Below are 12,664 nucleotides of genomic sequence, written 5' to 3' on the forward strand. Positions count from 1 at the left end.
CAGGTTGTAACCACAAGGATGTTCACTTCCAGTGTCATCTGTCCCCGATGTCCCGGCTGAGCTCACTCCTCCACCTGGAGTAGTTACTGCCCATCCCCCTCCCAAGGAGATGAGGTCATCTGAGCTCCAGGGAGGGGACCTAGGCCCAGGTGAATCCCCAAGAGACAAACCAGGCTGTAGATAGGGGCTCTAAACAGCTAAAATACCCTTGAGATGCCAATTCATTCATTCATTCATCCGTTCTGCATATAATTTTTGAGGACCTACTGTGTGCCAGGCTCTGTGCCAGGCACTGGGAATATGGTGGTGACCAAAACATACAAGGTTCCTGCCTACATGTAACTTTCAGTCTAGAGGAGAGACAGGTAATACCCCCCTGCCCCGGCAAACAAAAGCAAATAGAAAAGAGTGCTGTGTGTTATAAAGAAAATAAATCCGATATAATAGATACAGAGATGGAGCCACGTAGTTAGGGGGTCAGAGAGAGCCTCTCAGAGGAGGTGGCATTTAAAGTGAGCCCCAAATGGCGAGGAGGATCCAACCCCTGGAGGCCCCAGGGGGAGAATATTTCAAATATTGACAAGACAAGACAGACTGACACAGAAGCCCATGATAGGAGCAGTTGGGGCAGCTGGCATGGCTGTAACTCGGTGAGCTGAGAGGGGAGGCCCAATGGTGGGTGAGCTGGGCCACACCGGACTCACAGGCTGGGTCAGGTTTGGATTTCATTCTTGGCAACGAAAAGCCAAGCATGGCTCCAAGCAGGGGACTGGCACGATCTGGTTTATATTTTGGAAGGATCATCTGATCCTTCTGGCTTTTGTGTGGGAGTGAACCGTGGACACGGAGGGAGCAGGACTGGAGACCAAGAGACCAGAGCAGAGCTTGGCACTGGGGTCCTGCTGAGATGGGGTGGGACTTGGTGCAGGTGGAGGCCGGGGAGGAGGCCAGGGTGGAGGCCGGGGTGGACTAGTGCGAGACGAGTGAGGCACTCATGGTCAAAATAACTGATATTTAAACACAATACTTAAAAAAAAATCAGGCCTGCGAACTGTGGCCTTGGTTTGCCTGCTTTTTTTTGGTAAATAAAGAGCCAGCGTTAGGGTGAGGCAGGGTCAGGTCCTGTCTTTATTTAAACTCTTAGTAATTGTTCACTATGGATTTTTTTTTGCATTTTTATTGTAAACAAATTGTGTTAAAATATTTTCTTGATTGTGTTAAAATCTCTGAGTGTTGGGCCCCCCCGAAGATGTGCCCCTGGCATGAGTGACCCGCTCTCCTCACCCTGGTCCCAGCCCTGGTGGGGAAACAGTGGGGCAGTGCTCTGGGGTAGGAATGGCTGAACTGGTGAGAGATGAGACGGGGGCTGAGGGTGAGGGAGAGGATGGATGAGCTGAGTATTTGGCTTGCGCTCCCGAAAGCTGGTGTCAGCGGCGTGGGCTGCTGTTTCCTGTTCCGCAGCCTGATTTAGGGATTCAGTGGGAGAGGCTGGGTCAGGTTCCCAGCACTGAGCTTGACTGGTAGCGGGTGCTCAGTAGACAGTGGCCGTAATAACAACAACAACAGCAACAGCGATAAGACCTAAAGTCCTTTAGTCTTGACAACTTGGGGTCAGGCCCTTCCCAGAGGCATCTGTGCCAGCCTCCGTTCTGGGCACTTCCCAGCGATGAACTCTGATCCCCGCAGCTGCCCTCAGAGGAGGGGCTGCTAGTCCTTGCAGCTGAGAGAAGGGATTCAGGAGTGATAAGTTGCCCGCTGGGCAAGGAGGGTGTTCTTGACCCCTGCCCGATCCTGTTCCTCCCCGCCTCTCCCTGGGGCTTGGCTGGCATGTGCCCCCGCGCCATCCCCTCACCAAACATTCCCGGCCTTTGTAGGGCTTCAGTCCTTATTTATTGATTACAGGAGGCTCTTACCTCCTGGGGGTTGCCTGTGGGCCTCGGAGTGGGGACAGTTCAGGTCCCCTCTGCCTGCGGCTCTCCTGGCCCCACCGCATCCCATGGAAAAGGACTTCTGGGGTGGGGAATGGATTGTCCCATCTTCCCCTGGGGCCTTGGGCCTCTGGGGAATACAGGACGCGGGCCTGTGCCCTGACAGGCCACACGGGGTGGTGGGGTCACAGACAGGCCGCAGCCTCTGGGGCCTCCCTGCAAGGAACGCCCACCTGAGCGGGCAGCCATCTGCCTCCTCTCCCTGGGGGGACTTGGGCCTGAGAATCTCCTCACGTGAAGCTCATGGGGCTGGGGCCGTGTAGGCTGGAAGCACCCTCAGCCTCCTCCCGGCCCGCTGCCCGACCTCTCCTGAGGAGCACCACCCTCCGCCCCGACCCCGAGTGATCCAAGGGAGCTGTGAGGGAATCCCCGTGAGTGATGGGCCTGTGGAGCTCCCGAGGGACTTATCAGAGCCTGCAAGTCCCCGTTTGCTGGGCCCCAAGACACCGTGCCCTCTGCTTGCACCTGCCTCCCACCCCGGACCAGACACATGTGCCCATCAGCTCCGTGTGGCAGCAGGTGGATTAGGGCCTTGAGCGCCAGGGCCTTGTCCAATTACCGCGAACAGATGTGAGCGTGTGGGCCCCTGCCTACGCCTCTTCCCAGGCCCAGTCCCGGGGGCCCAGGACTCGGGCTCTGCGGCTGGCCTAACGAGAGCTGCAGCCGAGGCTGTCCTCCCGGGAAGGCTTGTTATCCCAGCCCCTCTCCCAGTGTAGATGAGCTCAGACCTCTTGTACTGCCAGCCAGATGGGGGTGTGTGTTGGGTTCTTTCCCTCAAGGAAACAGGGATGCTGGGGCTGAAGGATAGAGCATCTCTCTTCTCAGTGCTGAGGATGGCCGGTCCCCACGCTGGGCTGCACCGTGGCCTTCAGACTCATCAGGGAATTGCTTGGGGGAGGGCAAGAGCACCCACGGGAGCCACCCTGCCCTGGGTTTTTTTTTTTTTTTTTTTTTTTTTTTCGGTGTGTGGGCCTCTCACTGTTGTGGCCTCTCCCGCTGCAGAGCACAGGCTCCAGACGCGCAGGCTCAGCGGCCATGGCTCACGGGCCCAGCCGCTCCGCGGCATGTGGGATCCTCCCGGCAGGCAGACTCTCAACCACAGCGCCACCAGGGAAGCCCTGCTGTGGGTTTGAATCCCAGCTCTGCATGTCCCAGCTGTGTGACATCAGGAATGCTACTTCGGCTCTTGATGTCACAGCTGTGTCTTCAGTGCGTAACCTGGGGTGGCCGTGGTGCCTCCCTGATTGGGTTATAGTGAGGGTTCAATGACACGATTCTTGTCAAATGCTTATTGTCTGCTGTGTGCCCTGCCTTCGGAGTTCAAGAACTGGAAGCAAATATTTGAGGACATCTTGGTCCCCAGGAAAGAAAAGTCACTGGTGTCTGTACTGGGGGGTTTCCGATAGCCTGACTGTCAGGTGTTGCGAGGTTCTTCTTGAACCTGGGCTCTATCCGAGGTGTAAGCCTCTCCCTGGTGGGCAAGGGGGGTGGGAAGGGGAGGGCTCAGGGCAAACCCATTCTCCCTTGGGCTGAGGTCCAGTTAGAGGCCTGGCTGGGGACAGGGCCTTGGGGAGGGGGTGGGGTACTGCTCACTCTGGGGAGATTTAACACGCAAGCATCTTGGGGGCCTGGGGGCTGCATCCCAGAGCTGCAGAGGGTCTTGTCGGCAGGCTTGCCTAGGCCTCAGTACACTAGCTAAGTGGGCTCTGTCCCGGCTGTCACCCTCCATCTGCCGGAATTGCTGTTCGGGGGTCCCTGTCTCCTGTGTGTCACAGCGGCTCTCGTGGAGTAGCCCCTCCCCCACAGTGTTGTCCTGTTGTTCTGCTGACAGTGTTACTGCTTATTGAGTGCTCACGCATCCCCCAGGAAGTCCTTGTAAGCAGTGGCCGCTGCCGGGCCACCATCTCTAGTCCCCAAGTCCATCCTGACAAGATGTCAAGGTCCCCATGACCACAAAGAACGGGTTTGTGGGGTCACCCAGCTGGTAGCAGCCGAGCTGGGACTGGAGCCCGCTGGCTGCATCCAAAGCTGGCCTCCTTTCTACAGCCTGTGCTCTCCTCTGCTCTTTATGGGGCACCTCAATTTTGGGGAGTCGGCTTCCTGGCATGGATAGGACTTCTGGGTCCAGGGCCTTCCCCCTCCAAGGAGCCGTTTGAGTTTTTTTGCCATCGTCTTGGACCCAGGCTCTGTTGACTGGGCTGACATCTGGCCCGCTGGAGTTGCCATGGAAACGTCTGAGCCAGGGCTGCGGTTGCCCCCTCCCCGTCTGAGAGGACAGGAGCAGCAGCCTGGCAGAAAGGGCCAGGCACCCAGCTGGATGTGGCCCCCCAAGAAGCAAAGTGATGGGGAACAGGGGCCTGAGGGTGCCCAGGAGGCCTGGCATAAGTTGTATCCCAGAGTGCCAAGGTCTCCAGCCTGGCAGTCTGGCCTCTGGGTAGAGTTCAACCAGAAAGAGCACTAGGCTGGGTTTCGAAACTGAATTCCAGCCCCGACTCTGCCATTAACTTGCTGTGTGACCTTGAACCAGTCACATCCCCCCACCCACCAAACTTCAAGTTTGCCAACTCCTAAATGAGGGGGCTGGATGCGGTGACCTCTTTGGGTCTCCTCACCCATGGCCATTAGAGACTTTAGTAGAATATTCTAGCAGGGCTGGGATTGGCTGGGCCTTCAGGACCAGCAGAGGGCAGCACCTGCCTGTCAAAAGGTCCGGTGGTGCTGCATTTCTCCTGGGGGCACCTTGGAGCTCTCCCCACTCAGCCTCCTTCTCCTTCAGTCTGGCTGGAGTTTCCAGCAAGGCCCATGAAAGGGCCAGACCATCTCCTCACATTGCTGTCCTGGCCAATGTGGACAGGGAGAGGCAGACGGGCAGATCTAGCGCAGGAAACAGGCCCCAGAGAGCCACCAGGCATGGGGTTTAGGGCAGCAGATGCACAAGGAACAAGCGGCTGGTGGTTCTCAGTGACAGACCATTACAGACGGAGCCCCCAGACCGCGGACCCAGCCCTCTGGTCCTGGAGGGGTCGTCTGCAGAGGGCCTCTGTTGACCTGAGGATCCCCCTCCATCGTGCTTCCCTGGGGGATGCACTTACCGTCCCCGTGGCCTCGGGCAATTGCGTGTCTTCCGTGGACCTCATTTTCCCCGTTTGTAAAATATGGGGGGTGGGCATTAGTGGTTTTCAACAAATCTTATCTGGAAGTTGCCTGGTTTGAAAATCCCTCTGCTGGCCCAGAGTTTCATTCAGGCCCCTTTTGGCCAGAAGTTTTTAGGAGAGAGATGGTCCAGTGCGAGTGCACAGGAGCTGCCTGGAGAGGAACCTGCCCCTTTCCTGGCTCCACCCTCAGGGGCCTCACTCGGGGCCTGAAGGCGACCCAGGAATCTGCAGGTTTAACAGCCCCTCGGGTGGTTCAGACCAAGGTCTTGCTGTCAAATGTCAGCATCTCAGTCACCTCGACACTTAACCCTGTGTGTGCTGTCTGTCTCTGCAGCTTGGGGCCCTGATCCACAGCCCTGTCAGCTGTCCCCTGCTGGGCTTCTCGGCTGTCAGCACCTCCCTTCCACAGGGCTACCTCTGGGTGAGTAACCCCCAGGCCCAGCCAGGGATTCTGGCCTCAGGGCATGAGCAGGGAGGGTGGCACCCAGGGTGGGTGCTGGAGAAAGCTGCCTGCCTGTGGCCCCCATTTTCTGCACCTTCAGCCAGCAAGGTCTTCCTGGGAACTTCTGTGCCAGGCTCTGTGCTCCGAGTTGGCAGGTGTGACCTCACCAGGGACAACAGAAAACCAAGGGACAAATAAGCTCACTTATTTGTGAGCTTGGAAGTGGCCTTGGTGCCATGATGGAAATGAACGGGAAGCTGTGTGGAGTATCTGGATGGCAGGGTCTTCACTCCAGGAGACAGGGGGCAGGGCCGCCCATCTCTCACAGAGATCCCAGCCCACCTTTCTGCCCCTGGGGTTCCTGGCAGAGCCTCCCTGGATTCAGATAGGTGTTCCGCACCTCCCATGCTCCTGGTGTGCAGATGGTGGCCTCCCATAGATTCTCTGAGGTTCCAGCCTCACCACCCCTCTGGTCATCCTCTACTTCCTCTTGCTTATTCCTGTCTCCAGGTACTTAAGCAGGGAAACTCTGGCTCACCCTTCAGAGTTCAGCCCAAATGTCCCTTCTGAGGGTGATTTGTTCTTCACTGTTTCCTCAGTGTCTAGCACATGATGCATCCATCCATCCATCCATCCATCCATCCATCCATTATCCTTCCATCCATCCATCCTTATAATTATCTGTCCATCCATTCATCCATCCTTCCATCCATCCATCCATCCATCCATCCATCCATCCATCCATCCATCCACTCAGCAAGTATATAATGAGTGCCTGCCATGTGCTAGACACAGAGGTAAAACAGTGAACAGCACAGAGAAGGACATTTTAAAGAGCAGAGTGTATGCTCACTATTTGTTGGTTGAAATTCACCCTGGAGATAAGGAAATAGAAAGCTGACCGGGTATCTAGTCCACCTTAGTTCTTTACCTGATTTCCTTTGGGCCCTGAATCTAACTTGTTGCCATGGCAGCTGGGACCCAGCGACCTTCAGTGACAGCAGGATATGTGCGGGCAGGAGGGCGGATATTTCTCTTGATACCGAACCCCAGTGGCAAGTAGAAGTTCGGGACGGGTCCCTGGGAGGCAGGGGCTGAGCTCTGCCTCTGCTCTCATGGTTCTCCCCTGATGGCCTCTCTGGGTCTCTGCCCCAGGTCGGGGGCGGGCAGGAGGGTGCAGGGGGCCAGGTCGAGATCTTCTCCCTGAACCGGCCCGCGCCCCGCACCGTCAAGTCCTTCCCACTGGTGGCCCCTGTGCTCTGCATGGAGTACATTCCGGAGCCGGAGGAGGGGGAGAGCAGAGACGGAGACAAGAAGTGCTCGGCTGCTGACTCCTCGGCTGGAGTGCACCCCACCGTCTGCCTTGGGCTCCAGGATGGCAGGTTAGGGGCCTGGGGAGGAGGGGCTGGGAACAGCCTGGGGCAGGGCTGGGCAGGTGCATCGGAGGCTGTCCGTGTAGCTTTGGCTTGTCACCCACCAACATTCTCCACCCCTGGTTGAGAGCAGAGAGGGGGAGCCAGGGGTGCCCAGTGTCAGGACCCTTCAGTGGCTGCTTTGTGCAAGCTGGCTCTCTTCCGGGTAGTGTGGTACCGAGGGCAATGCTGACTCCAGTGTCAGCCAGAGCTGGGTTTGGATCTGCTATTTCCTCATGCCATTTAACCGCTCTGAGCCTCAGTTTCTTGTCTGTAAAGTGGGTGTTAGCATCCTTCCATGCAGGGCCGCTGTGAGAGTCCACTAGGACATGGGACATGTGAAGCCTTCAGGTCCCTTCTCTGTCATTGACAGCATCCACACAGCTGTGGCCTCAGTTAGCTTTGCAGGGCGGGTAGGCATCCTGGGTGTTCCCAGGTTATGAGACCTGCTGGCAGAGGGGGCTCCCCCAGTAAGACCCTCCCGGAGCTGATGAGTCAGCAATACTTCCTTGCAGCAAGGGGCACTCCCGCCAGAGTTTAGCCTGCTGGAGGGTCCAGCCGTGTGGATGGAGGATGAATATTCATCCCACTTAAATGGAAGGTGAAGATGGTGATGAACAAGATCCTGAGATGGGCTGCACCCCCACGTCCTCCTCATAGCTCCAAGCTTTTCATGCCTGTCCTAGAGTCAGGGGAAGCGGGGAGAGAGGATGTTTCCTGAGCACCTACTGTGTGCTGCTCCCCGGGCCAGGGGCTGTGAGCCTCACAGTAGCCCCACTATGAAGTGTTTCCCACACAAGCAGCTGGGGGAGGAGCTAAAAGCTAACATACATAGAACCAACTTGGAGACACTAGAGGCTCTGTGATGTCCTGGTCTGGGTCGACGGAACCCAGGGGTCTGGTGAACACTCTTTGCTTTTAACGAGATCAAATTCAAACAACATAAAATTCACCACTTTAACCATTTAAAATCGTATAATTCAGTGGCTTCCAGTACATTCATGATGGGCAACAATCACCACTATGTAGTTCTAGAACATTCTCACCACCCCCAAAAGAAACCCTGTATCACCTCCCATTCCCTGCCCCAATCCCTGGGAACCACTAGTCCACTTCCCATTGCTCTGTATTTGTCTCTTCTGCACATTTCAGGCAAATGGAGTCACACAGTGTGTGGCCTTTTGTGCCTGACTTCTCTCGCTCCCCATAACATTTCCAAGGTTCACCCATGTAGCACATGTCGGTGCGTCATTCCTTTTTATGGCCGTGAGGTAGGCATCACGGCCCCATTTTTTGGAGAGGGCTGAGGCTCAGCAGTCCAGGTCAGTCAGCTGGATGGGGCACGTCTGAATTCACCCTCGGGTCTGTGTGACCCTGAAAACTGTTCTCTTAGCCCCTCTATTGTGCTGCATCCAGAGCCCCCTGTTTTCCACGGGCACCATCCTCTAAAGGCCACCCATGGAAAAGTCTGAGCATCGGCCTGTTCACACAGCAGGGAGGCTGGCTGAGCTTGGTTGGGGGGGCTCGGAGCCTCTCACCAGGAGGGCACGTGGGGAGTGGGCACCTGGGGGGCTAAGTGAGTCACTCAACCTCTCCCCACAGCATCCTGGTTTACAGCAGCGTGGATACAGGCACCCAGTGCCTGGCGACCTGCAGGAGCCCAGGCCTGCAGCCCGTGCTCTGCCTGCAACACAGCCCCTTCCACCTGTTTGCCGGCCTGCAGGATGGGACCCTTGCCGCGTACCCCGGGACCAGCGGTAAGGATGGGGGGCTGGGGGCGATGGGGGCAGCCCTGGGCCCTGACTGAGAGCCACATGCTGTACCAGAGCGTCTATGGGAGGCAGACCAAGGAGGCAGCTCAGAAAAAAATCAGGGAATCGAAGTGCTGGGGAGATTGGAGATCCCTGATCCCCACAGGAACGGGGTGCTCATTACCATACAGGCAGCTCAGCCCATTGGTGGGAAACTCTGCTGGATAAGAGCAGGGTCTCTGGGCTCAGATAGATCTGGCTTCATGTCCACACTCTGCCCTGATGACAGATGTGTCCATGGGTGAGCAGCTTCTCCTCTGTGCCTCAGTCTCCTCATCTGTAAAATGGGAATAATTGTAACACCCACAGCTCATGGGTACCTGTTGGGTAAAAGGTTCAGTGAAGGCAAAGCATAGGACCTGGCACAGCGAGTGCCCAGTGGGGTGAGGCATTTCAATCTCCATTATTTTATTAAGTCATTGATGGCACAGATAATAACATCTGGAGGGCAAAGCTGACAGCGTTTGAGCTGCCGTATGCCAGGATGGGGTGAAATGCTTATGCAGGCGCATTATCTTAATTCGCACCACGACCCTTGAGAACTGCCTCCCCTTTACGGATGCTGATGCTGAGACTCGGGGAGGGACACGAGTGCTGTGGTCCCCTGTCCCCTTGTGACTCATTCAGCTCTCAGTCCAATGACAAGGGCTGGGCAGAGCAGAGAGCTGCCCCCAGCACCCCCAGAGGTGGCTGATGTGCCGAAGCCCCAGCCTCCCTCCCCCTCCCATGCGTCTCTAATTGCTGCGTCATCATAGCCTGTTGCAGGATTATAAACGGATATTTGTACTGAGATTTTTTTTTTTTTTTTTTTGCCACTTGGCACTGTGTTGGTATTTTAAATTAGCTTTCAATAAGGCATTTATAGTTTTTAATTAAAGGGGATAGAGGGAGGAGGAAAAAATCCCTCTCACCGTCAGACAGCCTGTGCGTGTGAATGTCAATATGGGCTCAGATTTTTGGAGATTTAGGTCAGGGGTTCTCAGGGGACTTTTACCCTCTGGCTCCCACGGGAGACTGGGAGCCCTGCCCTGCCCGCGCTGGCTTCTCAGCCGCCAGTTCGGCTGCCTCTGGCCCTTTCCGTCTTGGTTCCTGACTCATCAGTTTGGGCGTCCGGGTTGGGAGGAGGCGAGGGGGTGTATCGGTTTGCTGGGGCTGCCATGACGAAGTACCACAAACGGAGTGGTTTATACAGTGTAATTTATTGTCTCACATTCTGGAGGCTGGAAGTTCAAGATCAAGGTGTCAGCAGGGCCGTGCTCCCTTGGAATGCACTGGGGAAGGATCTGTTCCAGGCCGCTCTCCCAGCTTTGGGTAGTTCTTTGGCTTGTGGCCCCATAACCCCCATCTTCATGTGGTGTTCTCTTTGGGTGAGCCTGTGTCCAAATAGCCCTTTGGAATAAGAACCCCAGTCATATTGGATTAGGGACCCACCCTCCTCCAATATGACCTCATCTTAACCAATTACAACTGCAACAACCCTGTTGCCAACCAAGGTCACGTTCTGAGGTGCTAGGGGTTAAGACTTCAATGACTGAATTTTGGGGGACACAATTCAACCCATAGGGGGATGGGCTCTAACCATTGGCTTTCAGCCTGGGATTGGAGTCTGGTGGTTTGTCACAACCAAAAGAGCCATTGGGGACCATCAGATGCCACACCCTCATCTTCTGGGTGGGAAGGGACTGCCTAGAGTCCCACAGGTGAGCCGAGACCTGAACCTAAGTCTCCTCCCTCCAGGGCTGGCCGGGTACTGTCTTGCCTAGAGGAGGAGGTTGAGGTGCTCCACTAGCTGTCCCACCTTGCAAACATTTGTCCCCCAAATATTTACTGAGCACCTACTGTGCACCATGGATATGGTGGCCAGCAAACCAGATGTGAGCCCACCCTCACAGTTTATAGAGGGAGACAAGTTAAATTTATACATGAGTCAAATGAACAGGCAGGAAGCTTACAATTACACATCGTGCTGAGGGTCCTAAGGGGAGGAAGAGGGTGTCGGGTGAGAGCCTGACCCCCTGTGCCTGGGGTGGGCTGGTTGGCGAAGGCCTCTCTAAGGGGTGAGATCCTGAAGGTGAGACCTGAAGAAGGAGAAGCAGCCAGGCCAGTGAAGAGTTGGGGGAGCAGTGTTCTCGCCAAGGGAAGTGCATGTGCAGAGACCTGGAAGCAGGAGAGTGGTTGGTCTGGTGGGGAGGCTGTCTTGCTGGACAGTAGCTGGAGTGGGAAGCGGCACCAGGCAGGGTCCGGGAGTAGATGGACTGGACCCTGTGGGCCTTGGGTTTGTCTTGGTTAATGGGAAGCGGAGGGAAGTGTTGGGAGTGGCCGAGCACTGGCTGGTGGATGGAGTGGACGTCGGCAGGCTGTCTGGGAGGCTGCCACAGCCAGCCGGGTAGGGGAGTCTGGGTCACTCTGTCCATGGGAGCCCACCCTCTGGCCTTTGGTTTGGCTTTGGCCAGGGAGACCTCTGGGAGAGACCTTGGCCTGGTGCCTCCCCTTCCTATGGTGTCCTCCAGAGGTGGCCAGGGCAGCAAGGGGGGCTCTCAGGACCACACACCTTTCATCTGGGCTGCATGTGGCTGGGTCTGGAATCATCAGCCTGGCCCATGACCCAGCCGTGGGACCTTGGATACCCCTCAGATACCCCCACTCCATCCCAGCCCTAAAGCTGGAGCTGGGAGCTGCTCCCAGGCCAGCCTCCCTGGCCTTGGGCCCGCAGAACCCACCTCTGGTGCCCCATGGGGATTGTGAATAATCCAGACCCTTATTCTGGGCGCGGAGCAGATACTGATGAGATATGTGTCAGTGTTCATATGACAGGTTTGCCGTCTTGCCTGGGTTTGGCTAAGACCAAGACCAGATAAAGCTGGCATCCCTGGCCCAGCTTTGGCTCATTGGAGAAGGGCAGGACCAGAAATACTGGGTGAAACAGGCAGAAACCAACCTGGGGACCTGCTGAGTCCTGGAGGTCCTGTGAAACCAGGACCAGCTGTGAGGTGACTGTGAAGATTCTAAGGTCATCAGGCCACTTGGAGTCCTGGGCTGTCAGAGCTGGGGGGGCCTTGGAGTCCAAGCTCCAGGTGACAGATGGAGAATCCGACTCCATGGCAGTGTGGCCGTGGCAGTCAGTCTGCTGCCCCCAGGAGCCTCCGCTTATCAGCATTCATTCCCTCATTCGTTCATTCACTCACTCAGCAAATACACGTTCAGTGCCCACGAGGTGGCTGGCACTGTGCTGGGACATGAGCCAGGCAACCCCTGCCCCTGCCCATCCTGTGTTTGGGTGGAGCTGCCTGGACCCCCTCTGTCCGCCCCCACCCCCAGCTCCGAGCAGAGACAGGAGCGTGACCAGGACTGGTTTGGGGTGTGGGAATGTCCCTGGTTAGATGCTGGGGACGTGGGCCAGGGTCACCCCCCTGGAGGAACCGGGCGATGGAATGGGTGAGTGATGGTCTGGGGTGTGGTCAGGCTGTCGGGATTGGGTCCCTGCTGTGAGAGATCGGGCCTGTTGCTGCTGCTCCTCTTGGAGCCTCAGTTTCCTCACCTGTAAAATGGGGATGAATTCAGCCCCACTGCAGTGGGTGGTTGTGAAGGCCAGGTGTGGTCAGTCACACAAGTGCCCAGAATGGAGCCTGGGCACAGAGACTCACGTCTGTTACCTTTCCACCATCATCACTGTTACTGTTGTTATTACTTCTGGGGTACCGACTGCCCTCTGGGTCCCCCTCGATCTCAACGACTTGCACTCTATGTCCTAACTTCTGGCTCTGGCTCGATCTGGACCCCCAAGGACACCGGCTGGGCTTTCTCCCCTGCAACCTGGGGGAGGAGGGACTCCTGCCTCTTGAAGTTGCTTTTGCTG

General features: G+C 56.5%; 1 protein-coding gene across 6 annotated transcripts in view; it reads left to right on the plus strand.

Annotated features, from left to right (window-relative positions):
* ARHGEF10L (Rho guanine nucleotide exchange factor 10 like) overlaps positions 1–12,664 on the plus strand; it is a 146,158-nt gene that overhangs the window by 102,093 nt on the left and 31,401 nt on the right. For all 6 annotated transcript variants that reach the window (XM_060089043.1, XM_060089046.1, XM_060089044.1 and 3 more), the window contains 3 exons: positions 5,478–5,564; positions 6,741–6,967; positions 8,600–8,754. In XM_060089043.1, coding sequence (XP_059945026.1) covers positions 5,478–5,564; positions 6,741–6,967; positions 8,600–8,754 — 469 coding nt within the window. The remainder of the gene's footprint in view (positions 1–5,477; positions 5,565–6,740; positions 6,968–8,599; positions 8,755–12,664) is intronic.

This window comes from Mesoplodon densirostris, chromosome 2 (assembly GCF_025265405.1).
Source record: "Mesoplodon densirostris isolate mMesDen1 chromosome 2, mMesDen1 primary haplotype, whole genome shotgun sequence".
NCBI classification, from domain to species: domain Eukaryota; kingdom Metazoa; phylum Chordata; class Mammalia; order Artiodactyla; family Ziphiidae; genus Mesoplodon; species Mesoplodon densirostris.